At 43.8% G+C, this 24,584-nt stretch overlaps 1 protein-coding gene across 1 annotated transcript in view; it reads right to left on the reverse strand.

Moving 5' to 3' along the window:
• The window catches only part of LOC126990006 (neuronal acetylcholine receptor subunit alpha-10-like), a gene marked incomplete at its 5' end in the record, with an annotated part of 32,873 nt that extends 12,982 nt beyond the window's left edge, over positions 1 to 19,891 (reverse strand). The window contains 3 exons of the mRNA XM_050848588.1: positions 14,983 to 15,233; positions 17,331 to 17,465; positions 19,675 to 19,891. Of these exons, the coding sequence (XP_050704545.1) occupies positions 14,983 to 15,233; positions 17,331 to 17,465; positions 19,675 to 19,891 (603 nt within the window). The remainder of the gene's footprint in view (positions 1 to 14,982; positions 15,234 to 17,330; positions 17,466 to 19,674) is intronic.
• Between the last annotated feature and the right edge of the window lie 4,693 nt (positions 19,892 to 24,584).

Raw genomic sequence — 24,584 nt, forward strand, 5'->3', positions numbered from 1 at the left:
AGGGGAGGCCTCTAGTCTACCCTGCAGCTGTGGTTTATGTTGGTTTAGTTTGCCCTCTAAATCACCCCTTTGTTTGTTGATAGCCTTGTCTTTATTTTCCCTCGATTTGTCTTTTTATTTATTCTTCTGTGATTCATACTATTTTTATTTATTTTCATTGTTTGTATTTTGTATTTTGTTTCCTATCTTTTTCCTTCTTCCTATATTTATGTCCTCGTTTAGCTCCTCTTTTTTTTTTCGCTTTCAATAAAATATTTCTCTTCCTTTCCTTGTTTCCTTTCTTTCATACCTTCTAACTTATTTTTCTTCCTTCATTTTTTTCTTATTCTTTTCATCATCCCACATCACTTATTTTTAGTAGTTGTTGTAGTCAGAGAAAATCACACACCCCAGTTCGAACTCGTTTCTCTACTATTACATTTCTCCTCTTCTCTGTGGGCGTAGTCTATACATGTTTACAGTGTGCTAGGAAATTATATCAGATGTTTTTGTTTATATATCCAATCCATCTCGTAGTATATGGCAGCTACACACTTCAGACTACTCTTCCACATAAAAATATAAGAGCATAGAGTCTGCAAAATGTCGGTAGGCATATGCAAGGTATCTCCTGTGAAACTAACCCCACCCAACATCACTATCCATGAATTTAACTAATCTTTTTTTGAGTGTGTCTATGGTATTGACACTCACTATGGCTGCCAAGCCTGTTTCACTCATCCACCACTCTGTTGGTAAACCAATTCTTTTCTATGTCCTTGTTGAATCGGAATTTATTCGACTTAACCCGTTACTACGTGTCCTACCTGGTTCTCTACGTGTCTTTTGGCCATTTCTCCTGTTTGCTTTTGCAGGAGCAGCGATTGGCCGGATTTTTTGCTTTCCTTTGTTTTTTGCCCTTGAGCTGTTGACTTTCCTGTAAAAAAAAGAAGGGATCCACTGCTTCGTTAGTTTTTAGCAGCCATTATAAAATCCTCGTGCCTGTCGTCTCGTTACTCCCCCAGGAAGCAATTAGACACGTTTTACCTCCTGAAGTGTGAGACGTAACTTCAAAACTGAAATGGCTTCGGTAGTAAATTTTATAGGTGCTGAGTGGCCTCGAAAGCCCAGTGAAAGTGTAGAGTAGTATGTTTGCTCTGATATTGCACTCTGAACTGTATCTCGGGGACTGGGGAGGGGGGGGTGGCATGAAGGAGTAAGAAGAGTGAAGGATTAAGAGTTACCCAAGTATGAAGATATTCAACTCACCGATTTTCTACTCTCGCTGATACATATAATGTCCAACTTCCTGAAGTAAGAGGTGACCAGCATCTTATATATTTTTTTCATCATTTTCACCGGGTAACTATGCAACAGCCTTATTTCCTCCTTCTTATGACTTGAACGCTTTCAATAGGTAAATATCGACACATGAAATTTAAATTGTTTATTCTTCTGGTTTCCTCTGTTATGATTTTGCCGGGACAGTGGTTTTGCGATGGTTCTTCTGGTTTGATTTGCTCCTGATTGCCTCCTTTGATATTTATAAAAAAAATAGAGACGGAGACGCGCGGCTCATAGGATGCTCCCCTCCAGGCCAACCCCGTTGACGCGCGCTGCATCGTGGGCGGGGTCGAGTGTTGGTATTGTCGATTTTTTTACTTCAAAACATTACATATATTATTTCCTGCAGGTCACGGAATTTTTTTAACCTTGTGGATTGACTTTTTCTTTTTACCTCTTATTATTTTGTTCGTATTAATTTAATTTGAAAATACTGAATGTAATACTGTTCTGCAGTAGAAACCTGAACTAGCAGTTACTTTTTGTTAAGTTGTCTAAAATATATTTCTGTTTAAAATAATATATAAATGTAGATAACTTTCCAGTTTGCTCCTCTTCACCCCATTTTTATATTGATATGAAGCATTTAATCATAGTCTTAATTTCAACCTTTTGTTTAAGTAATCCTGATGACGATTTTTGACGCTTTTTTTTTCTTTTTCCAGGTGCGTTCATTTTAAGAGGTCTGACGTTACTCTCCTTCCTTCCTCTCTCCTTTATTTTTGTCATCTCTTCTTCTCTTTTAATCTTTCTCTTCTCCCCCTCCTCCTGTTTTTTTTTACTTGCTTCAACTGCCCCACCCTGGATAAATTCAGATTCAACAGGGACAGAGGCAAAAATTGGTTTACAAACAGGGTGGTGGATGAGTGGAATAGGCTTAGCAGTCATGCGGTGAGTGCCAATACAATTGTCACATTCAAAATAGATTAGATAAACTCATGGACAGCGATATTAGGTGGGGTTAGATACACGGGAGCTTAGGTTCAGAGGAGCTGCCTCGTACAGGCCTACCGGCCTCTTGCAGACTCCTATGTTCTTATGTTCTTATGTTCTTATCACCACGCAATTCCGTCATCTCCTCCTCCTCCTCCTCCTCCTCCTTTTTTTGTCTCACTTCAACCCCACCGTATCATCTCATAGTTCCGTCATCTCCTCCTCCTCCTCCTCCTTCTCCTCCTCTAGGGTCTTAAAAGAAATCAAACATCAAATTTGTAAACCGCTCTCCATCATATTCAATAAATCTTTAACAGCTGGAAAAGTTCCGTCGGATTGGAAACTTGCAAATGTCACACCAATTTTCAAAAAGGGGGACAAGTCTCATCCAGGAAACTATCGACCAATTAGCCTGACATCGATTGTTTGTAAGTTAATGGAGAATATCATTCGCGACAATATGGTGAAATTCTTCGAAGAAAATAATATAATAAATAATTCGCAACATGGCTTCCGTAGTAAACGTTCGTGTTTAACTAGCTTACTTGATTTTTTTCATTATATTTTTGAGGTGTTCGATGAAAGCAGATCGGTAGATATCACATATCTGGATTTTCAAAAGGCATTTGATAAGGTCCCCCACCAACGATTGCTCAGCAAACTATTGGCGCACGGTATCTCGGGTAACATTCACAATTGGCTTGTGGACTGGCTCTCTGAGCGGAAACAGAGAGTAGTTCTAAACGGTGTTACATCTAGCTGGCTCGATGTCAGAAGCGGCGTACCTCAAGGATCAGTGCTTGGCCCCATGCTCTTCTTAATATATGTTAATGATATCTATGATGGGCTCACTTGCAAAATATCAAAATTTGCTGATGACACAAAAATCGCTAGTAAGGTAACTACGACACTCGACGAAGAAGCTTTACAATCAGATCTAGATCGACTTGCACGTTGGGCCAATCAATGACAAATGAAATTTAACGTTGACAAATGTAAAGTGTTGTTACATCGGAAAGAAAAGAATCGCATTCAGTACGTAATGAATGGCCAACAACTTTCTGCAGTAAATAAAGAAAAGGATTTTGGAATCACTATATCAAGCGATTTAAAGACCAATCAGCATTGTCCAGTGGTAGTTGAAACTGCAAACAAATTGGTTGGCTTCATCGGACGAGTCTTTAATAATAAATCAGAAAAAAGTAATATTAAAACTGTATAATTCGCTGGTTCGACTCCATCTAGAGTACTGTGTACAGTTTTGGTCTCCCTATTACAGAAAATACGTAGAAAAGTTAGAACGGGTTCAACGAAGAGTAACAAAAATGATTCCTAAGTTGAAAAACTTATCTTATGAACAAAGGCTTAAAGAAGTGAATTTATTCAGCCTATCAAAACGAAGAATGCGAGGCGATCTAATAGAAGTGTTGAAAATGTTTAAAGGATTCAGTGATATTAATGCGGAAGATTACTTTACAATTGATCGATCAAATAGAACAAGAAGATTTAACAATTTGAAGATAAGTGGTAAAAGTTTCTCATCGCACGAAGCCAAACACCTCTTCAATCGAGTCGTAAATGTTTGGAACTCTCTACCCTGTGTTGTCGTTGATAGTACAACAGCTACGGCCTTCAAGAATAGATTAGACAAGTATTTTGAGTCCAACCAGCAACTAAGATATTACTCATTGTCGTAATAACGTTAAGTTTTTTCGAATACTGGTGTCCTTGCCCGTTTTTATCGACCGGTTAGTGGTAGCAGTAATGGTAGTTCTTTCCTCTTTCCTACATAATATCCAAGCAGTTTTTCCATGCTGCGTGGTTCTTTTTCCTTTCCTGCCAGCTTTGACTGGAAGGATGGAGGGAGTGGGGAGGAACCTTCGCCTTTGCTGTCCTTCATCTTCCACCTTTGATTAGATAGTTAGTGTAGCTTGTCACAAACAGCCTCGTAAGGACCAGCAGGTCTGCTGTTGTTTGTTCTTTCTTTGTGTTCCTCCTCCTCCTCCTCCTCCTCCTCCTCCTCCTCCTCCCCCCCTTTCTCCTCCTCCTCCTCCTCCTCTTGTGTCAGGCAGCCTCCACTTTGCATATTTCCCAGGAGGTGGAATGGATTACACCTCTGCACTGCGAGGTGAGTTTTCACGCCTGTTTAATTCATATTTATCATGTTTTTACTTTTTTTTTTAACCCCGTGCAATATTGAAATTTTATCTGCCTGTTCGAGTGGATGTGTGTGTGTGTGTGTGTGTGTGAGAGAGAGAGAGAGAGAGAGAGAGAGAGAGAGAGAGAGAGAGAGAGAGAGAGAGAGAGAGAGAGAGAGAGAGAGAGAGAGAGAGAGAGAGAGATGGGAGGGGGTGAGTGCCTGTCTGTCTTTCTGATTATGTCTCTCTCTCTCTCTCTCTCTCTCTGCCCCCCCATATATTTTTTTTCATTTCTTTTTCTCCGTCTCCTCACCTCCATTCTTTAATCTTCCAATTTTCTTTCATTACTTTCTTTCCCTTCATGTCTCCTCTCTTTCTCTCTTCTTGACTCCCTCCAATTCCCAAGAGGTTGGGGGATACCGATACTATTGTTTGTTCCTCCTCCTCCTCCTCCTCCTCCTCCTCCTCCTCCTCCTCCTCTTCCTCCTACTCCTCCTCCTCCTCCTCCGGCTTCCGCCATCTTCACCACCAGCTATCAGTAGCTCACCCTTGCTTTATCCTTCCACTTCTCCCTCTCACCTTTTTTTTCCTCCTCTGCCCTTCTCCTCCTTTTCCATCTCATCTGTCTAATTTTTCTCTTCTCCACCCTTCCTCTTCTCCAGGGTAACAGACTTATAGAAATGGTGGATGATTCGTTCCTTAAGGGGCTTTCACACATACACGATCTTGAACGCGACAGCTGCCCGACTGCCATTCGTGCAGCATTCCAGTTCATATTCGTAGCACATCGTCTAGCCATCGTTGGGGAAATCCGTACACCACGGCTGTTGGACGATGAGTCCGCAAGGAGCACGAAAAATAAGCGCTGCGTTTATTTTTCGGGCAACCATCGGCGTGGCCGTCGACCTTGTCAAAGATCGGGCAGGAGTGCTGCAGGCATCGTGTAGCACTCGCTCTGCTCTGCTCTGCTCTACTTGTAGTGTGAACGAACCCTTATTATATAAGGCTCTTCGTCTCATCAGCTCTCCTCTTCTTACTGACAGTCTTCTACCTCATAAATTCCATCGCGATGTTGCCTCTTTCATTCTTCTATCGATATTTTCACGCTGACTGCTCTTCTGAACTTGCTGACTGCATGCCTCACCCCCTCTCGCGGCCTCGCTTCACACGACTTTCTAATCAAGCTCATCCCTATACTGTCCAAACCCCTTATGAGAGAGTTAACCAGCATCTTCGCTCTTGCATCCCTCACGCTGGTAACTCTGGAACAATATTCCTTCATCTCTATTTCCTCCTGCCGACGACTTGAACTCTTTCAAGAGGAGGGTATCAGGACACCTCTCCTCCCAAAATTGACCTCTCTTTTTGACCACTCCTCTGTACTCTATTCAGGAGCAGTAAGTAGCGGGCTTTTTTTTCATTAGTTTTTTTATTCACGCCCTTGAACTGTCTTCTTTTCTGTAAAAAAAAAATCAACTCCTTCAAAAATCGAATCTACCGTCATTTCGTTGCGTCAGGAGTAAACTGAATACCGAGGTGCTTTCATCTGCTCCCCAGGCCCCAAGTGGCTGTCGAGCAGATTAAATCACCAAATCGGGCAACCTCATAATGAGCCAATTAGCTTTCTGTTGGGTGCATTTCCATGTTTCCATGTTTTCTCTTTCACTTCCCCTCCCTTTTCCCCTTGGCCTCTCTGCTGTCCTCCTCTCATTCTTCTTCTTCTTCTTCTTCTTCTTCTTCTTCTTCTTCTTCTTCTTCTTCTTCTTCTTCTTCTTCTTCTTCTTCTTCTTCTTCTTCTTCTTCTTCGTATTATTATTATTATTATTATTATTATTATTATTATTATTATTATTATTATTATTATTATTATTATTATTATTAATTTTATTTATTAATTTTATTATTATTATTATTATTATTATTATTATTATTATTATTATTATTATTATTATTATTATTATTATTATTATTATTATTATTATTATTATTATTATTATTATTATTATTATTTTCTTCTACTTTTTTCTCCCTCCTCCACCTAATGCAAACTAACCAGAATACTAAAAATATCACCTCGATACAAACTAGGCGATGCAATTCAGGCAATGGCTGGAGTTCTTATTTTTTAATTGAGTCATTCGCTACTGGAACAGACTTCTTGCCGAAGGGGTAAGTGTGAATGCGAACCATCGTTCAGATTTGCATGACCCGTTTTTTCTCGTTGCGACAGTAGTAAACACACACACACACACACACACACACATATATATATATATATATATATATATATATATATATATATATATATATATATATATATATATATATATATATATTTTTTTTTTTTTTAAATTTTTTTACTTCTTGGCCTATTGCGCCAGTAGGCTTCTTCCCGGTGGATCCTGATGGTCGGTCCAAGGCTTCTTCCCGGTGGGGCCTGATGGTCGGCCCAGCCCGTTCTGGCGCAGGCGAGTGTTTATAGTGGCGCCATCTTGCATTGGCTCATGCTTCCCTCCCGGAGCTCATCTTTAATCCTAGAATCTAGAGTCCGGGTTGATAGGTGGTCTTCTGGACAGCATGTGTGTAGTTTTAAGCCACTCGGCGTCTTCTGAAAAATCCCAGCTTGGTGGCACCGATCGGGGATTAAACTCGCGTCCTCCTGAACGCGGGGCCGTTTCGCTATCTGTTCAGCCACCGCCTACCCATTATTCTGTTCTGCAAGTTATTTAAGTAACTGACGAAGAAATTCAATCACTAAAGGTTACAGCCTCGTTATAAGCCATCAGACCTTATGTTGCCTGTTCTTTCATGTTTTTAATTCTCATTCTCTTCCTTTATCCTGCTCCCTTGTTATCTCTTTTTCCCTTTCCTCCTCCTCCTCCTCCTGCTCCTTTTATTCCTAGTTAGGACCAAGAGGTCTGTTGTTGTTTGCTTTTCCTTTGTATTTCTTTGTCCTCCCCCACCGTATCCTCCAGCGGGACGTTGTGGGTGGCAGATGTGATGATGTGTGGAAATGCATCACGTCACATCACTTCTCGACGTAAACAGATTGGAACGTATGTGGGAAAGCATCTTCTTCCCCTTTGTCATCCTCAAGTGCTGTGTGTCGGTGGTGGTAATGACGTGGGGTGTCCCTGGGGGTGTGGTTGGAGGGTGTGGTGGTGTGTGAGTGAGGGTGTTGGTGTAGGTTGGGTGAGTGTGTGGGTGTGAAGGGCGAGAGATCGTTGGTGTGGGTGTGAGTTGGTGTAGATGAGGAGGGGAAGGTTTTAGGGCCTGTTTTGTGGTTGTGTGGGAGTGCTAGTGTTGGTGTAGGTATGTGGGTGGGTCAAGAGATTTGGTATGTGCTGAGAGTGTGGGTGTGATGGGAGACAATACGTTGTTGTGGGTGTGAGTGGGTGTTGATGACTAGGGAATGTAGTGGGCCTCGTTTATGGGTGTGTGACGTGGAAGTTTTGGTGTGGGTGTAAGTGGGCGCGTTGGGTTGAGGAGGGAGGGGAGGTGTGGACTGGTGTGTAAGTGTGTGTAGTTGGAGGCTGGCTTGTTGGAATGAGGATTTTAGGGAACACTTCAGCATCAACTTTTCCATCAGATTTACACACACACTCATACCCACACCCACGTTCTCTCACCCACCATACCCATACACTCAGCCCATACCTACCCTTCTTTATCTACACACCTGCCTACACCTATACCAACGGTCCCATACCCCACACCCACAAATCAGGCCACTACTTACCTTTTCTGCTTATCTACACACACCCATACCCACGCCAACGTTCTCTTACCTTCCCTCCTGTATTCACCCACCCACCAACACTTACACCAACGCTCCTTCCCTCACACACCACCACACCACTCATCCACGCCTCCCCAGGGACACCCCACATCATTACGACCACAGACACACAACCCTTGAGGATGACAAAGGAGAAGAAAATGTTTTCCCACAATCGTTCCAATCTGTTTACCTCGAGGAATATTTGGGTGGTGCAAAAGGGGTGGTGACAGATAGGAAGGATAACAACAGTGGAGGAGGGAAATGGTAAAGGTGTTTTGGAGTGGAGGTAGAATGAAGGACTGGATGGAAAAGAACAGGACCGTATGTATGTGTGTGTGTGTGTGTGTGTGTGTGTGTGTGTGTGTGTGTGTGTGTGTGTGTGTGTGTGTATATGCTCCCTCGTTTGTGTGACGGTGTATTGTAGATGTAACAAACTGAAAGTGGTGAGTAAAGTACTTGAAAGCAGATAGATGAGGGAGGGAGAGAGAGAGTGCATTTAAAGCCGTGCGTTGTGAATGTTAATGGAGTAGGTTGGAAGACACCTACCGATAGTGCGCAACCCACTCCCGGTGAGGTATACATGGGAAGTGAGGAGGGTGTTGAAGCCCTCCAAAGACCCTTCCCATGTCCTCACTACCCGTTTCCCTATTGTCTCATCAACACCAGAGAGTATTTCAGCATGGTCTCTAAAGAAAAATCCTCTCTCTTTTCACACCACACTACATTCACACCTTTTTCAAAAATTCAAAATTCAAAATAGCGTACCAAAACAATGCCTCGGAGTCCCCGCCTGGGGGGGGGGGCTTCTGGCTTCCGACTTGAGAGGTGTCTTGATAACTCCTTGAACCTCTTCCTTATCAATTTCTGCAACATTCCCGGTCTTCGTTCTAATTTTCATTCTGTCGAACACCATCTCTCCTCCTCTAAACTTCACCTTCTCTTCCTCACCGAAACACAGGTTTCTGAGGCTACTGACAGCAATCTCTACTCAGTTCCCTCCTACTATCTCTATCCTAAATTTCAATCCAATGCTGGATGTTGCGCCTACGTGCGCAACGACATCACTTGCTCTCGTGCCCACAACCTTGATTCTTCAAAATTTTCCACCATCTGGCTAAGACTTCATTGTCATTCTATTACTAAATACATCTGTGCTGTTTATCTCTCACCTAACTTTACTAACTATGTAAAATTCTTTGACTACTTGAACTCTAAAGTGGAGCACATCTTGACCCACTCTCCCTTCGCTGAAATCTCCATCTTGGGAGATTTCAATGTTCACCACCAGCTTTGGCTTTCATCCTCTTTCACTGACCAGCCTGGTGAACAAGCCTACAACTTTGCTCTCCTCAATGACTTAGAGCATTTGGTTCAGCACCCTACACGTATTCCCAACCGTCTTGGAGACCGGCCCAAAATACTAGACCTCTTCCTTACCTTTAACCCTTCTGCTTACTCTGTCAAACTGTTCTCTCCGTTGGGCTCCTCCGATCACAACCTTATTTCTGTATCCTGTCCTATCGCTCCTGTACACCCTCTGGACCCACCGAAGAGGCGATGCTTCTGGCATTTTGCTTCAGCTCGGTGGGACGACCTGAGGATATTCTTTTCCGATTTCCCGTGGAATGATTACTGCTTCCGGGATAGAGACCCCTCTGTGTGTGCCCAGTGCATCACAGAAGTGATTGTCTCTGGAATGGAGGCAATATTCCACGTACTTTCTCTACGCCTCATGCTAAGCCTTGGTTTAATCACGCTTGTTCTCGTGCTGTCAAAGATAGAGATCTTTACATTTCAGCCCGGAATCGTGCCAAATCTATTCTTCGACTTACCAAAAACTACTTCATTGTTAGAAAATGCCAAAACCTTGCTTTTTCTAATTCTTCCCGTGACTTCTGGCATCTAGCTAAAAACATCTCCTCCAACTGCACTTCTTCATCTTTTCCTCCTCTCCTTAGTCCAGACGGTAGCACCGCTGTCTCATCTATCTCTAAGGCTGAACTCTTCTCTCAAACTTTCTCTAAAAACTCCACTCTGGACGATTCTGGGCATATTCCTTCTACTCATCCCCCCTCTGACTCCTTTATGCCTGTTATTAAGATTCTTAAGAATGATGTTTTCTATGCCCTCTCTGGCCTCAATCCTCAGAAGGCTTATGGACCTGATGGAGAGCCTCCTATTGCCCTTAAAAACTGTGCTTCCGTGCTGACACCCTGCCTGGTCAAACTCTTTCGCCTCTGCCTGTCAACATCTACCTTTCCTTCGTGCTGGAATTATGCCTTCATTCAGCCTGTGCCTAAGAAGGGTGACTGTTCCAATCCCTCTGTGGGGTTCTTGAAAGGTCTGGACTTCCGAAAATCCCGTAAATTCTCAGCAATAAAAAATATAAAATAAAATATCTGAAAATTGAGTTTTCAGACTCACAGCCCCTCCTAGTCACTTATTTGAAATGGCGCCCGGACAGTAAACTGACCTCACGCTCCATAGGAAAGTATTGGCTGTTAGGCTCGAAGTATTTATCTCGCAAGATGTCTGTATCACAGTGGAAACTGGCAGCGGAAGAGTTAAGGTACAATGCAAAGGAAACCAGAGAGTATATAATCAAAGAGCAAGAGAAAGCGAGAGCGAGAACGAGAGCAACATCAGCTAGAATTACGGAAACTGGAAGCTGAGAGAGAGCGAGAAAAGGAGGCCCATGCAATAAAAATGGCCGAGCTAGCGGCGAATAATGGGAACGGTAGTAACTCTCAGAATAATAAAGTAGTTTCTCCAAAGCTAAAGCTTAATCATTTCAAGGAAGGAGACAAGATTGAGATATTTATAGCGCGCTTTGAGGAAGCCGCTAACTTAATGCTGTATAATGAGGTCACCAAGCGTGTGCAATTCATGAGTCTTTTTGAAGGTAAAGCTTTGGAGGTGATTCATAGATTGGATGATAACTCTCGTGAGTATAAAGATATGAAGGAGGCATTATTGGCAGCTTATGGAATGTCTGTTGATGATTTAAAGAATCAGTTCTCTTCTGACTCCATAAATGACGATGAGACAGCAATTCAATTTGCTGCTCGCCTCAAAGGGTACTTAGATCAATGGCCCAAGAAAGACGGTGCTGAGGAGACAGTTGAAGGTGTGAAGGACCTAATATTGCGTGCGCAGTACGTAAAATCCTGCCCAGATGAATTAGTCACGAGGCTCAAAATAGACAAGGTGAGGAAATTGGAAGTTATGAAGGAAATGGCTAATTCCTATTTTGAGGCCTGCGGTAGGACGAAAAAGCCTGTAATTAAATGCAATAACATGCAGAGTGAAGTCCCTAGAAAGATTGGTTCAGGCGTCGCCACCCACCATGGTGCAATCAGCCAAGCGTGGCCTTCAGCCAAAAGTAACCAACATAATGCACCGCGTCCGAAGACTGAAAGTTATGGGTCGCGACCGTATCAGGGTAATAAGTGGCACAAAAATGCTGCAGTAAGACAAGAAAGTGCAACGCAGCATGGTAATTATGGTAGACAGCAGGGTTCGCTACCACATGTGCCTTCCGTGAACGGCCAGTCTCGCGATGAGGCGCAGAATCCATGACTAGTGGCCAGCGCAGCCACTAATCAGTACGATGATCAGTTGAATTTGAGTAAAGGTTGGGTAGGAGACCGAGAGCTTACGGTGATGAGGGATAGTGGTTCTACCATTTGTACACTGAGGCACAGCTTACCTAGGAGCCATGAATTCACAGGCAAACGTAGACAAATATGGCTGTTGAATAGCGCGCCAGTGATAGCTCCTGAAGTCAAGGTAAAAGTCAAGTCACCCTATTATACAGGCTGGATCGAAACACCGCTCTATGATTTAGTGATTGACAACATTCCCGGAGCTACTAACGGGGTAGGTAAAAATGCAGTCAGTCAAACACCTAACGTGGTGTTGGAGCCAGAGGATTTTAGAGAAAGTGAAAGGGTGCAAGGAGAAGGTGAGCCTCAGATTGGTGCAGCAGTAGTGACCCGAGCAGCTGCTAAGCGTAAGAGTACTGTTAGGCCTCTCATGGTTACATCTCTTGGAGATCTAACTAACAGCAAGAACGTAACGCAGGAGGTGGAGAGAGACGACACCCTGCACGGCGTACGCAAACGTTCGCAGGAAAACAGTGTCATACAGCTGAACGACAACCGCGTCAGTTTTATCAAGCAGCGTGGCTTGATTTATAGGCAGATTATCTCTCCCTCGGGTGAAAAGAAATTGCAGTTAGTTGTGCCTGCGAGATACAGAGAGGCTGTTCTCAAGTTAGGTCGCAGTACTACTCTAGGCGGTCACATGGGAAGAGCCAAGACACTCGCTCGCGTACAAGCACATTTTTATTGTCCAGGGATAGGCCAGGAGGTAGCTAGATTCGTGAGGTCGTGCGATGTGTGTCAAAAGACTATAGATAGGGGTAGGGTAAAGCCTGCTCCCTTACAGCCACTGCGCATTATTGACTCGCCTTTTGAGAGAGTAGCTGTAGATTTGGTGGGGCCAATAGAGCCCCGAGCCAGCGATGGCTCCCTGTATATTCTTACGCTTGTAGATTTTGCCACGCGTTGGGCAGAAGCAGTGCCGCTGAAGAATATTGAAACGCAAACTGTGGCTGAAGCTCTCATGACTATATTTTGCCGAGTAGGTATACCCAGACAAATACTGTGTGATCGGGGTACTCAGTTCACCTCAGGGATGTTGGAGGAAGTACTCCGTCTGCTAGCGTGCAAAGGGTTACGTACCACGCCCTACCATCCCATGGGGAATGGACTGTGTGAACGTTTCAACGGCACACTTAAGAAAATGCTTAAACGCATGGCTGCCGAACAACCCAAGGAATGGCCTAGGTACCTGGCTCCTTTGTTGTTCGCGTACAGAGAAGCGCCACAGAGCTCCACCAGGTTCTCCCCGTTTGAGTTAATGTATGGTAGGTCTGTTAGGGGTCCGCTTCAGTTACTGAGAGAGCTGTGGGATGACAATGTTCCGGACCCGGAGGTCAAGACCACATACAATGAAATCATGACACCCTCAAACTACCGTCCTGTAGCTTTGCTATCTTGTCTATCTTAAGCTTTTGAATCAATCCTTAACCGGAAGATTCAACAACACCTTTCCACTTTTAATCTTCTATTTGATCGCCAGTATGGGTTCCGCAAGGGGCGTTCTACTGGTGATCTCCTTGCCTTCCTAACTGACTCTTGGTCATCCTCTCTTAGCCGTTTCGGTGAAACTTTTGCTATTGCGCTGGACATATCAAAAGGCTTTGATAGGGTCTGGCACAAATCTTTGCTTTCCAAACTACCCTCCTACGGCTTCTATCCTTCTCTCTGTACCTTTATCTCAAGTTTTCTCTCTGACCGTTCTATTTCTGCTGTGGTAGACGGTCGCTGTTCTTCCCCTAAACCTGTTAATAGTGGTGTTCCGCAGGGTTCTGTCCTATCTCCCACTCTCTTTCTGTTGTTCATTGATGATCTTTCCAAAGCGAACTGTTCTATCCATTCTAACGCCGATGACTCTACTCTGCATTACTCAACTTCTTTTAATAGAAGACCCACCCAACAGGAACTAAACGATTCCAGGCTGGAGGCAGCAGGACGCTTAGCCTCAGACCTTACTATTATATCCGATTGGTGCAAGAAGAACCTGGTGTCCTTCAACGCCTCAAAAACACAGTTTCTTCACCTATCCACTCGACACAATTATCCAAACAACTATCCCCTATTCTTTGACAACACTCGGCTATCACCTTCTTCAACACTAAACATCCTCGGTCTATCCTTTACTCAAAATCTCAACTGGAAACTTCATATCTCTTCTCTTATTAAATTAGCTTCCCCGAGGCTGGGCGTTCTGTACCGTCTCCGCCAGTTCTTCTCCCCCGCACAGCTGCTATCCATTTACAGGGGCCTTGTCGGCCCTCGTATGGAGTATGCATCTCACGTGTGGATGGGCTCCACTCACACAGCTCTCTTGGACAGAGTGGAGTCTAAGGGTCTTTGTCTCATTAGCTCTCCTCCTCTTACTGATAGTCTTCTACCTCTTAAATATCGCCGCCATGTTGCCTCTCTATCTTCTATCAATATTTTCATGCTGACTTCTGTTCTGAACTTGCTAACTGCATGCCTCCCCCCTTCCCTCGGCCTTGCCACACACGACTTTCTACTCAAGCTCATCCCTTTACTGTCCAAATCCCTTACGCAAGAGTTAACCAGCATCTTCATTCTTTCATCCCTCACGCTGGTAAACTCTGGAACAGTCTTTCTTCATCTGTAATTCCTCCTGCCTACGACTTGAACTCTTTCAAGAGGAGGGTATCAGGACACCTCTTCTCCCGAAATTGACTTATCTTTCGGCCACTCCTCTAACTCTTTTAAGGAGCAGTGAGTATCGGGCTTTTTTTTTTAACATCTGTTACCTTTTTTTTATGCTCTTGAAGTGACTCCTCTGCTGTAAAAACAAACAAAAAAACTGACAGTGTAATGGTAGAAGTGAATATGTTGAAAATAAGGAAAACTTGTAAATATATGGGCGCGCTAACATTATGTATACAGCTGTGTGGATGGGAAGTTTTTTTTAATGTGTGGTTGAATTCCAAATAAATGAATAAATACAATTGAATAGATAAATAAATACAAATAAAAGATAAAAATAAATGGACTGAGTACCGAACACACGTAAATGTCAGCAAATAAGGCGATACAAAATTGAAGAAAATACCAAATGCTTTTATAAATACATAAAAAAACTGGAGGGAAGAAAAAAAAGCGAAAAAAATGAAAACATGTCCAAATGGATAAAACTTACATTCAGGTGGATACTCTTCTCCTCTGACGGGTAGTGGTGGTGGTGGTGGGGGGGCGGGGGCGGGGGCTGAGGCGCGGCTTCGGGGGGGTGGAAGTGGAGGAAGAGGAAGCGAGCCAGTCCGCCCAGCACCATCCTCTTGATCAGCCTCGGCACCTCCGTCCCCCTCACGCCGCGGTGGTGGATGTTGAGGGTGAGCACAGACATACCCGACGCCAGGCTCACGAGGCAGATGGTGACCCCGTAGTACATGCCTGGTGACGTTGAGGTGATGGTGATGATGTTGGTGGAGGGGGATGAGACTTGCGAGGGCGATTGAGGTGGTGAAAAGGAAGGTGGTGATGGAATGGTTAAGTTATGCCTTGTTGGAGTGGGGGTGTGGGGGTGCTGGTCATAAGGGATGGTAATGGAATGGTGTTTATTAGAGGTGGTTAATGGATACTAATGGTGGTGGTGGTGGTGGTGAAAAGGAAGGTGGTGATGGAATGGTTAAGCTATGCCTTGTTGGAGTGGGGGTGTGGGGGTGCTGATCATAAGGGATGGTAATGGAATGGTGTTTATTAGAGGTGGTTAATGGATACTGATGGTGGTGGTGGTGGTGAAAAGGAAGGTGGTGATGGAATGGTTAAGTTATGCCTTGTTGGAGTGGGGGAGCCGGTCACAAGGGATGGTAAGGGAATGGTGTTTATTAGAGGTGGTTAATGGATACTGATGGTGGTGGTGGTGGTGAAAAGGAAGGTGGTGATGGAATGGTTAAGTTATGCCTTATTTGAGTGGGGGGGGGGGGGGGTGCTGGTCATAAGGGATGGTAATGGAATGGTGTTTATTAGAGGTGGTTAATGGATACTAATGGTGGTGGTTGGTTGTGGGGATGGGGCTCAGATGGTAGTGGTGAATGGGTAGTGAAGGTGGTGCAAAGGACAGTGGTGATGAAATGGTAAAGCTTGTTAGAGTGATGGTGTAAGGGGTCAGGTGATGAAGGGCGCCGTGGGGGAATGCTGGCTACTAAGATAAGGCTGGGGAGGGGGAGGGGGTTACAAAGATAAAGTTGGGGGCATACACTACAACTGCGCGTGGCCCCGGTGCTCATCTTCGCCGCATTGTTCCTTGAGCCTGTGGTGGTGGTGAATGAACAGTGAAGGTAGTGGTGGTGGAGGTGGGGAAGGAGGCGTTGGGTAAAGGAAGAGTAATGAATATGGTGACAAAGGACAGGATATGTGAAGGGGAATAAGGACAATAATGATGGAATGGAAGTATAATTTTTTTGGGTGATGGGAGTTGTAAGGAAGATGGTGTAGGATGTAGAAAAGTGGAATGGAGAAGAGCAGTGAAGGAGGTGGTGGAAAGGATACTGTGATGAAATAGAAATCTGAGTAGTGAAGGGGGAAATAATGCAAAGGAGATAAAGTGGTGACGGAGGAGGTAGTGGAGGAGTCTTGGTGCTCATCCCGCTTGGCATAGGGCGGAAGAAGGGCAAAGGAGGAGTGAAAAAAAAAGTGAGTGTCGGAGCAAAGGGAAAAGGCAGATGAAGGAGTACATAAACCTATAAATATGAAGTGTGAAAAAGATGCTAGTAATATGACAAGAGTGATTATGGGACATGGCTAAAGAAAAATAGATTTAGAACTGTATATAGGACCAGTCACCTCTTGCATTGTTATTGGTTAGTGGTGATATCTATACATTGATTTAATAAAGGAAAGTTAATGGAATAAAAAGCAATTAATTAATCAAGGTTTCGTGAAATTATTTGCTATTAGGTAAAGGTTATGGTTAAGATAGTCAAGAAGAAGTTTAAGGGGAAGGCTAAGGTGGTGTTCATTACGGGATGAGATTATCGAAATACAGGGGAATCTAAGTGGGGCAGGTTGAGTTAGGTGGGATCAGTCGGAGCCAGGTAAACGCGGAGATGCAATGACAGGTGAAGCCAGTGTAAGTTAGATGGAGTCAAATTGGAAGCTCAGAATCCATCAAGGAACATCGGAACAAGGCAAGCTCAGACAATGTAAATTAAGGGCAAATCACATGACACACACACACACACACACACACACACACACACACACACACACACACACACACACAGTACAAACAATGCTCGAGAACAGAACGGAGTAAGTTAAATTAAGTTTCAGTTCAGTCATATAAAAATAGGGACAACTAATAACGAACCGAAGCAATCAAGTCACACACACACACACACACACACACACACACACACACACACACTGGGCAAAGTTCAAAGGTCTAAGACTGAACTACATACATACACGCATACACATCGAGTCAGGTCAAGGGTCAAAAATCCAAGGTGAAGGGTCAGAGGTCAGTTCAAAGTCACCCACACTCACTGATGAGGGGGGTCTTCTCGGTGGGCGGCAGCGACTCCCTGATGGTCATGAGGAAGACGGTCATGGAGAGCAGCGCCGAGATGCCGAGCGTGACCTTTTCGCCCGACTCGCTGGGCACGTAGAACACTAGCAGGGCTGTGTGTGTGTGTAGTAGTAGTAGTAGTAGTAGTAGTAGGAGGAGGAGGAGGAGGGAAGAATGTTTTGAGACATGAGAAAGAAGACGAGGAGTTTGACAGTAAGAGGTAGGAAGTGTTAAGAGGGAGGAGAAGGAGGAGGAAGAGGAGGAGGAGGAGGAGGAGGAAAAGTGATTAGTAAATGTAACATAACAGACGAATAAGCAAACAAAATGTGAAATGAGAAAATAAAAGTTGAAAAAGGGATGAAGTGAAAGGGGTGAGAGAGAGAGAGAGAGAGAGAGAGAGAGAGAGAGAGAGAGAGAGAGAGAGAGAGAGAGAGAGAGAGAGAGAGAGAGAGAGAGAGAGAGAGAGAGAGAGAGAGAGAGAGAGAGAGAGAGAGAGAGAGAGAGAGAGAGAGAGAGAGAGAGAGACGAAATACGACAATATGGATGGGGGCTTAATTGAGTGATAGATTAATGGAAGAAAGGAGAGAAAGACATATAGAGAGAAAGAGAGAGAGAAGAGAATGGTGTTAGGGGAAAAGGAGAACAAGAGGGAAGAAAACGAAGAACAGGAGATAGAAGGAGAGATTGCGAGAAGGGGAAGGAGAAAATATACAACAGGAGAGATATTGAAAAGAGAGAGAGAGAAAGAGAGAGAGAGAGAGAGAGAGAGAGAGAGAGAGAGAGAGAGAGAGAGAGAGAGAGAGAGAGAGAGAGAGAGAGAGAGAGAGAGAGAGAGAGAGAGAGAGAGAGAGAGAGAGAGAGAGAACGCACGACACATTGCAAAATATAAATCCGATCAGGCACAGGTTTGCATCATGACACCTGAGAAATTAATGAGAGTGAACACCTCGCCTCACCTGTCCCGCTAATGAGGACACACTTGCGGCTGAAGATGAAAGCCGCACACAAACAAACAAAGAATTTATATAACTCACATGAATAAAAGAACCAAAAAATATTCAGCCAAATTCGGATATGCGGTGGCTGACTGGATGGCGTGACGGCACCGCGTTCAGGACAACGCGAGTTCAATCCCCGCCCGGTGCCGCCAAACTGGGATTTTTCAGCCGCCGCCGAGTGGCTTAAAACTACCCACATGCTGTCCAGAAGACCACCTATCAACCCGGACTCTAGATTCTAGGATTAAAGATGAGCTCCGGGCGGGCAGCATGAGCCAATGCAAGATGGCGCCACTATAAACGTTCGCCTGGGCCAGAACGGGCTGGGCCGACCATCAGGCCCTACCGGGAAGAAGCCTTGGACCGAACTCCAAGATCCACCGGAAAGAAGCCTACCGGCGCAATAGGCCACGACGTAAAAAAAAAAAAGTTTACTAGTATATGTCCCCTCTCTTCCCCTTCCCCCAGAACAAAATAAAGCTTGTAAAAGGTGATAGCGAATTAATAAAAACACTTGGACACAATTACAGAATCAAAGGTACGTGTAATTGTTAAAAAGGGTGTTAGAATGTTGAGTACTGAAAAAAAATATAGTAAAAGGAATAACTAAATAACGTGGGAACTGTTCTCCAAAGCCTCCACACCTGTACCGTTGATCGTATGGGAGCACAGGTTAAATATCGATCCTCCACTTGTGTGCTGTCATAGTTATCGTCTTCATCCTCACCAGCACCATCGTCATCATCATCCATTACTAGTCCACTGTAAGACAAAACCCTTTCCCAACGTTCTCCACTTCCGTTTGATGTTGGTGTAATTTATCCCTGTCTGCCAGATGCTTTGCTCTCACGTCTTCACTTGGTTGTCTCTTTGCTCTGACCAGATCAGTTCCTGGGCTGTCACTGTTACGTTGTTTTTCCATCAGTTATGAGTTCTACGCTCAAAATAATCTGTTCAATCTTATTTACCGTTATTCACATACCACAAAATAAGTAACCCGTCGCCCTTCTTTACCTATAGCGTTGAGAAGATTGCAGGGTATGGTGAGGGTGGCTACGATGAAATCTATCATTATCTTTACCACTAACAAAAACGCATGTAATCATTAGCATTAACAGCTCCTCCCCTTTACTTTTACTTGTACTCAAACATCAACTCTTGTCCCCCTCTAGCTATGTCGTTTATAAGCATGCAGGGCAGGATGAGTGTGGCTACGCAGAACTCCATATCATTACCTGTACCGCTAATTAAAACACAGGTAAACATAAATATCAACAAGTCCCCCCACACCTTTACCACTCCTCAAACACTTGTCGCCCTTTACCTATGCCGTTGATGAGCACGCAGGGCAGGATGAGGTTGAACACGTAGAACATGGGTCGGCGGCGCAGCTTGATGGTGAAGGTGATGTCCGGGTAGGGCTCCGGGCAGCACGAGTAGTACGTGATGTTCTTGGCGGCCGTGAACTCCACCAGGTCAAACTCCCCGTTACTCTGGTAGTTGGACATGTCGCCCGCGTCCATCTGCTTCATCAGGTCCAGCTGCGGACACAAAGGGGCGAGGAGATGGAGGGTGGGAGTGAGGCGGGGAGGGAGGAAGAGGGAAGGAAGAAGAGAGGAAGGGGAGGAGAGATGAAAGGAACGAGTGAGTGAGATTTATTAATGAGTCAGAGATTGCTGGAGGGCGTGATTAAGTGGGTGACTCACTGATTGGCTTATTCAGTGAGAAAGTGAGGGCGTTCTAGGTTTTGTAGTGACACGAGGGACAGGAACGGGGCTACGTAGGTATATGGTTTTAGGGATGCTGATGACACATGGCAATACTTCACACTAATCATCCATTATTATGTAGTTATATACAGAGAGAGAGAGAGAGAGAGAGAGAGAGAGAGAGAGAGAGAGAGAGAGAGAGAGAGAGAGAGAGAGAGAGACAGACAGACAGACAGAAGCTGGCGTCATTGTTGGCTGTTGGGCAAAACGAACAACAACCAACAAGATCTGGCGGGTCGGGAAAAATGGACAACAGATGTGACGTCAGACTGGTTGGGAGGAAACGGGGTCAAATGACATTCGTGCTATAAGCTGTAAATGTAAATTGAAAATCAATCATCGTACATATTTACTCAAATTGTCAACGGTAAAACTCCAAAAACCGACGTACATGTGCAAGTATGCGTTTGTGATTTATTTGTCCACTGTGTAAAGTTATTTATAACACTCAACTGACTGTATGGTGGGTCACCGCCGCCCGGCCCCGGGGCCATGGGGTTGCCAGATTGGGCGAAAAGTAGCGGATTGGGCGACTTATGAAGGCTATACGCTACTTAACTTTTTAATCCACTACTTGCTACTTAAATTTTGAGTAATTCTGAAATGTATTGGGCTACTTCATGTTGAAATCCGCTACTTTTTGATGTGTGAGTAGGCTACTTATGTGTGAGTAGGCTACTTATCGTCAAAAGAATCTGGCAACCCCGGCCCACCCCTCGCCCGGGGGTGGAGTCTGTGCCTGGCGCGAGGTATAAACAAAGTTTAACAAACTAGCCATGGACGCCCCCAATGCCTCTTCTGGCGTTTCTGCAGTCGTAGCACATGCTTCATTATGTGCAATGCAGCAGCACAATCTTCTAAATCCTCAATATCCTTCCGATTCATGGTAAAGTGGCTGGAGAGATGCTGGCGTGGTGTTTGTTGTTGTTGTAGCGCGGCGTCAACACAACAGTGTTCAGGGTCACAGTGTGATGCACAACATTGTTGGTTGGCGATTATCACCAACAAAAACGAGCAATATGTTGGCAGAAATTTGCCCTGTGTGACGCCAGGTTTAGAGTAAGCTTTGGATTTTTCAACTAACATAACTTTAAATATATTAGTTCACAGAGATCCCCTTCTCCAGACTAGGCATCAGTTACAAAGCGTACAGAACTACAGATTCTTCGCCCAGGGATAATTAAATCTAGGGAGCATTATCACAAAAGCATAATATAAGTTAAATTCACCACGAGCTGACGGTCACAGTGTGGGATCAGCTGCATGTATCTATAACCCAAACAAGGCATCTGTAACGGGTGTGATATTGCACAGAATAATATGGGGAGAGTATCAAGACATCTCTTCACCCGAAATTGACTTCTCTGGCCTATTGTTCTGTTTTCTTTCGCCGGAGCAGACTGGCAGGCTTTTCTTGGTGCCATTTTTGTTATTTGCCTTGAGCTGCCTCCTTTGCTGTAAAAAATATATAGAGATACACACCAGACAAGTTTATAAGCTTAACTTTACTTACTTTCTAAATTACAAAGAACCACATAGATTGCCATAGAGATACAAAGAAAGATGGATCCCAAAAGTTAGCTGGCGGAAATAAAATAAACGAAAGTAAACAACTAACAAGAAGATAAGGGGAGAATGAGCGAGGGAATGACTGAGGGAATGAGTGATTAAGGTAGGGCGAGGGAGGAAAGGCACGACGACAAGGGGAATGAGAGAGAAGCCACTGCAGGAAGGAGGAGTGAGGCAGAAAGGAAGGGAAGGAGGGAAGGAGGAAGGGAGGAAGGGTAGGAGGGAAGGAGGAAGGGAGGAAGGGTAGGAGGGAAGGATGCGAGGTGTGCGTCGTGATTTAGTGAGGAGGAATGCGAACACTGAGAGAGAGAGAGAGAGAGAGAGAGAGAGAGAGAGAGAGAGAGAGAGAGAGAGAGAGAGAGAGAGAGAGAGAGAGAGAGAGAGAGAGAGAGAGAGAGAGAGAGAGAGAGCGAGACGAGACAAAGAAAATAAAAGAAAATAAATGAAAAGAAAAGAAAAGAGAAGAGAAGAGAAATGTTGAAAAGACTAAAGGAAATAAAAACACTGAGGTATGCAGAGTAATGGAAGGGCAATGACATGAAAAGTAAGATAATAGAGAGAGAATAATGAGGACGAAAAGTACAATGGAAGATAACAAAAGATAAAGGATAATATTAAAGAGAACAAACGCTACCGAAGTCGGAAGAACAGGCAAGGCAGGCACATGTAAAATAAAGAAGGAAGAATAAGGAGGATGAAAGAAAGTTAAAGAAAGATGTAAGACAGAAGAATGATGAATGAAAGACAGAGGAAGGGAGAGAACGATCCATGCAAGAGTGAGGAAGTGAAACAAGAAAATAACACGTGAGAAGAGGAACAGGGACAATGAAGCAAGAAGAAAGGGAAGGCATGAGAGAGTGAAACTGGAGGAGATGAAGGAGAAGGAGAACACAAAGGAACACAAAGGAAGAACAAACAACAGCAGACCTGCTGGTCCTTTCGAGGTTGTTTGTGACAAGCTACACTAACTATCTAATCAAAGGTGGAAGATGAAGGACAGCAAAGGCGAAGGCTCCTCCCCACCCCCCCATCCCTCCAGCCAAAGCTGGCAGGAAAGGAAAAAGAACCATGCAGCATGGAAAACCTGCATGGAATTTATGGTGAAAGAGGAAGAACTACCATTACTGCTACCACTAACCGGGCAATAAAAGCGGACAAGGACACCAGTATTCGAAAGAACTTAACGTTATTACGACAATGAGTAATATCTTAGTTGCTGGTTGGATTCAAAACACTTGTCTAATCTATTCTTGAAGGCCGTAACTGTTGTACTATCAACGACATCACAAGGTAGAGAGTTCCAAACATTAACAACTCGATTGAAGAAGAAGTGTTTAGCTTCGTGCGACGAGAATCTTTTACCACTTATCTTCAAATTGTGATTTCTTCTTGTTCTATTTGATCGATCAATTGTAAAGTAATCTTCCGCATTAATATCACTGAATCCTTTGAACATTTTAAACACTCCTATTAGATCGCCTCGCATTCTTCTTTGTGATATACTGAATAAATTTACTTCTTTAAGCCTTTGTTCATATGACAAATTTCTCAACATAGGAATCATCTTTGTTACTCTTCGTTGGACCCGTTCCAACTTTTCTATGTCTTTTCTGTAGTAGGGAGACCAAAACTGTACACAGTACTCTAGACGGGGTCGAACCAACGAATTATACAGTTTTAATATTACTTTTTCCGATTTATTATTAAAGACTCGTCCGATGAAGCCAACCAATTTGTTTGCAGTTTTAACTACCTCTGAACAATGCTGACCGGGCTTTAAATCGCTTGATATAGTGATTCCAAGATCCTTTTCTTTACTTACTGCAGAAAGTTGTTGGCCATTCATTACGTACCGAACGCAATTGTTATTTTTTCCGATGTGCAACACTTTACATTTCTCAATGTTAAATTTCATTTGCCATTGATTGGCCCAACGTGCAAGTCGATCTATATCTGATTGTAAAGCTTCTTCGTCGAGTGTCGCAGTTACTTTACTAGCAATTTTTGTGTTATCAGCAAATTTTGAAACTTTGCAAGTGAGCCCATCATCGATATCATTAATATAAATTAAGAAGAGCATGGGGCCAAGCACTGATCCTTGAGGTACGCCGCTTTTGACATCGAGCCAGTTAGATGTAACACCGTTTAGAACTACTCTCTGTTTCCGCTCAGAGAGCCAGTCCGCAAGCCAATTGTGAATGTTACCCGAGATACCGTGCGCCAGTAGTTTGCTGAGCAATCGTTGGTGGGGGACCTTATCAAATGCCTTTTGAAAATCCAGATATATGATATCTACTGATCTGCTTTCATCGAACACCTCAAAAATATAGTGAAAAAAATCAAGTAAGTTAGTCAAACACGAACGTTTACTACGGAAGCCATGTTGCGAATTATTTATTATATTATTTTCTTCGAAGAATTTCACCATATTGTCGCGAATGATAGTCTCCATTAACTTACAAACAATAGATGTCAGGCTAATTGGTCGATAGTTTCCTGGATGAGACTTGTCCCCTTTTGAAAATTGGTGTGACATTTGCAAGTTTCCAATCCGACGGAACTTTTCCAGCTGTTAAAGATTTATTGAATATGATGGAGAGCGGTTTACAAATTTGATGTTTGATTTCTTTAAGACCCTAGGGTAATTTTGTTCGACCAGGAGCTTTGCTTACTTTAATCTTTTCAATTGTGCGTAAAATGTCACTTTCTACGATGAGCACGCCACTTAACATCTTTTCGGTCCTTCTAACCTCCGGCGGTTGAGGTGATAAACAATCTTCGTCGGTAAATACGGATGCGAAAAAGTTATTTAGGATTGTAGCCATTTCATTTTCATCGTTCGTGTGGTTACCATTTTCATTAGCAAGCGGTCCGATACCACAAGTGAGTGACTTGT

This window comes from Eriocheir sinensis, unplaced genomic scaffold (genome assembly GCF_024679095.1).
Source record: "Eriocheir sinensis breed Jianghai 21 unplaced genomic scaffold, ASM2467909v1 Scaffold1408, whole genome shotgun sequence".
In the NCBI taxonomy this organism is placed as follows: Eukaryota; Metazoa; Arthropoda; class Malacostraca; order Decapoda; family Varunidae; genus Eriocheir; species Eriocheir sinensis.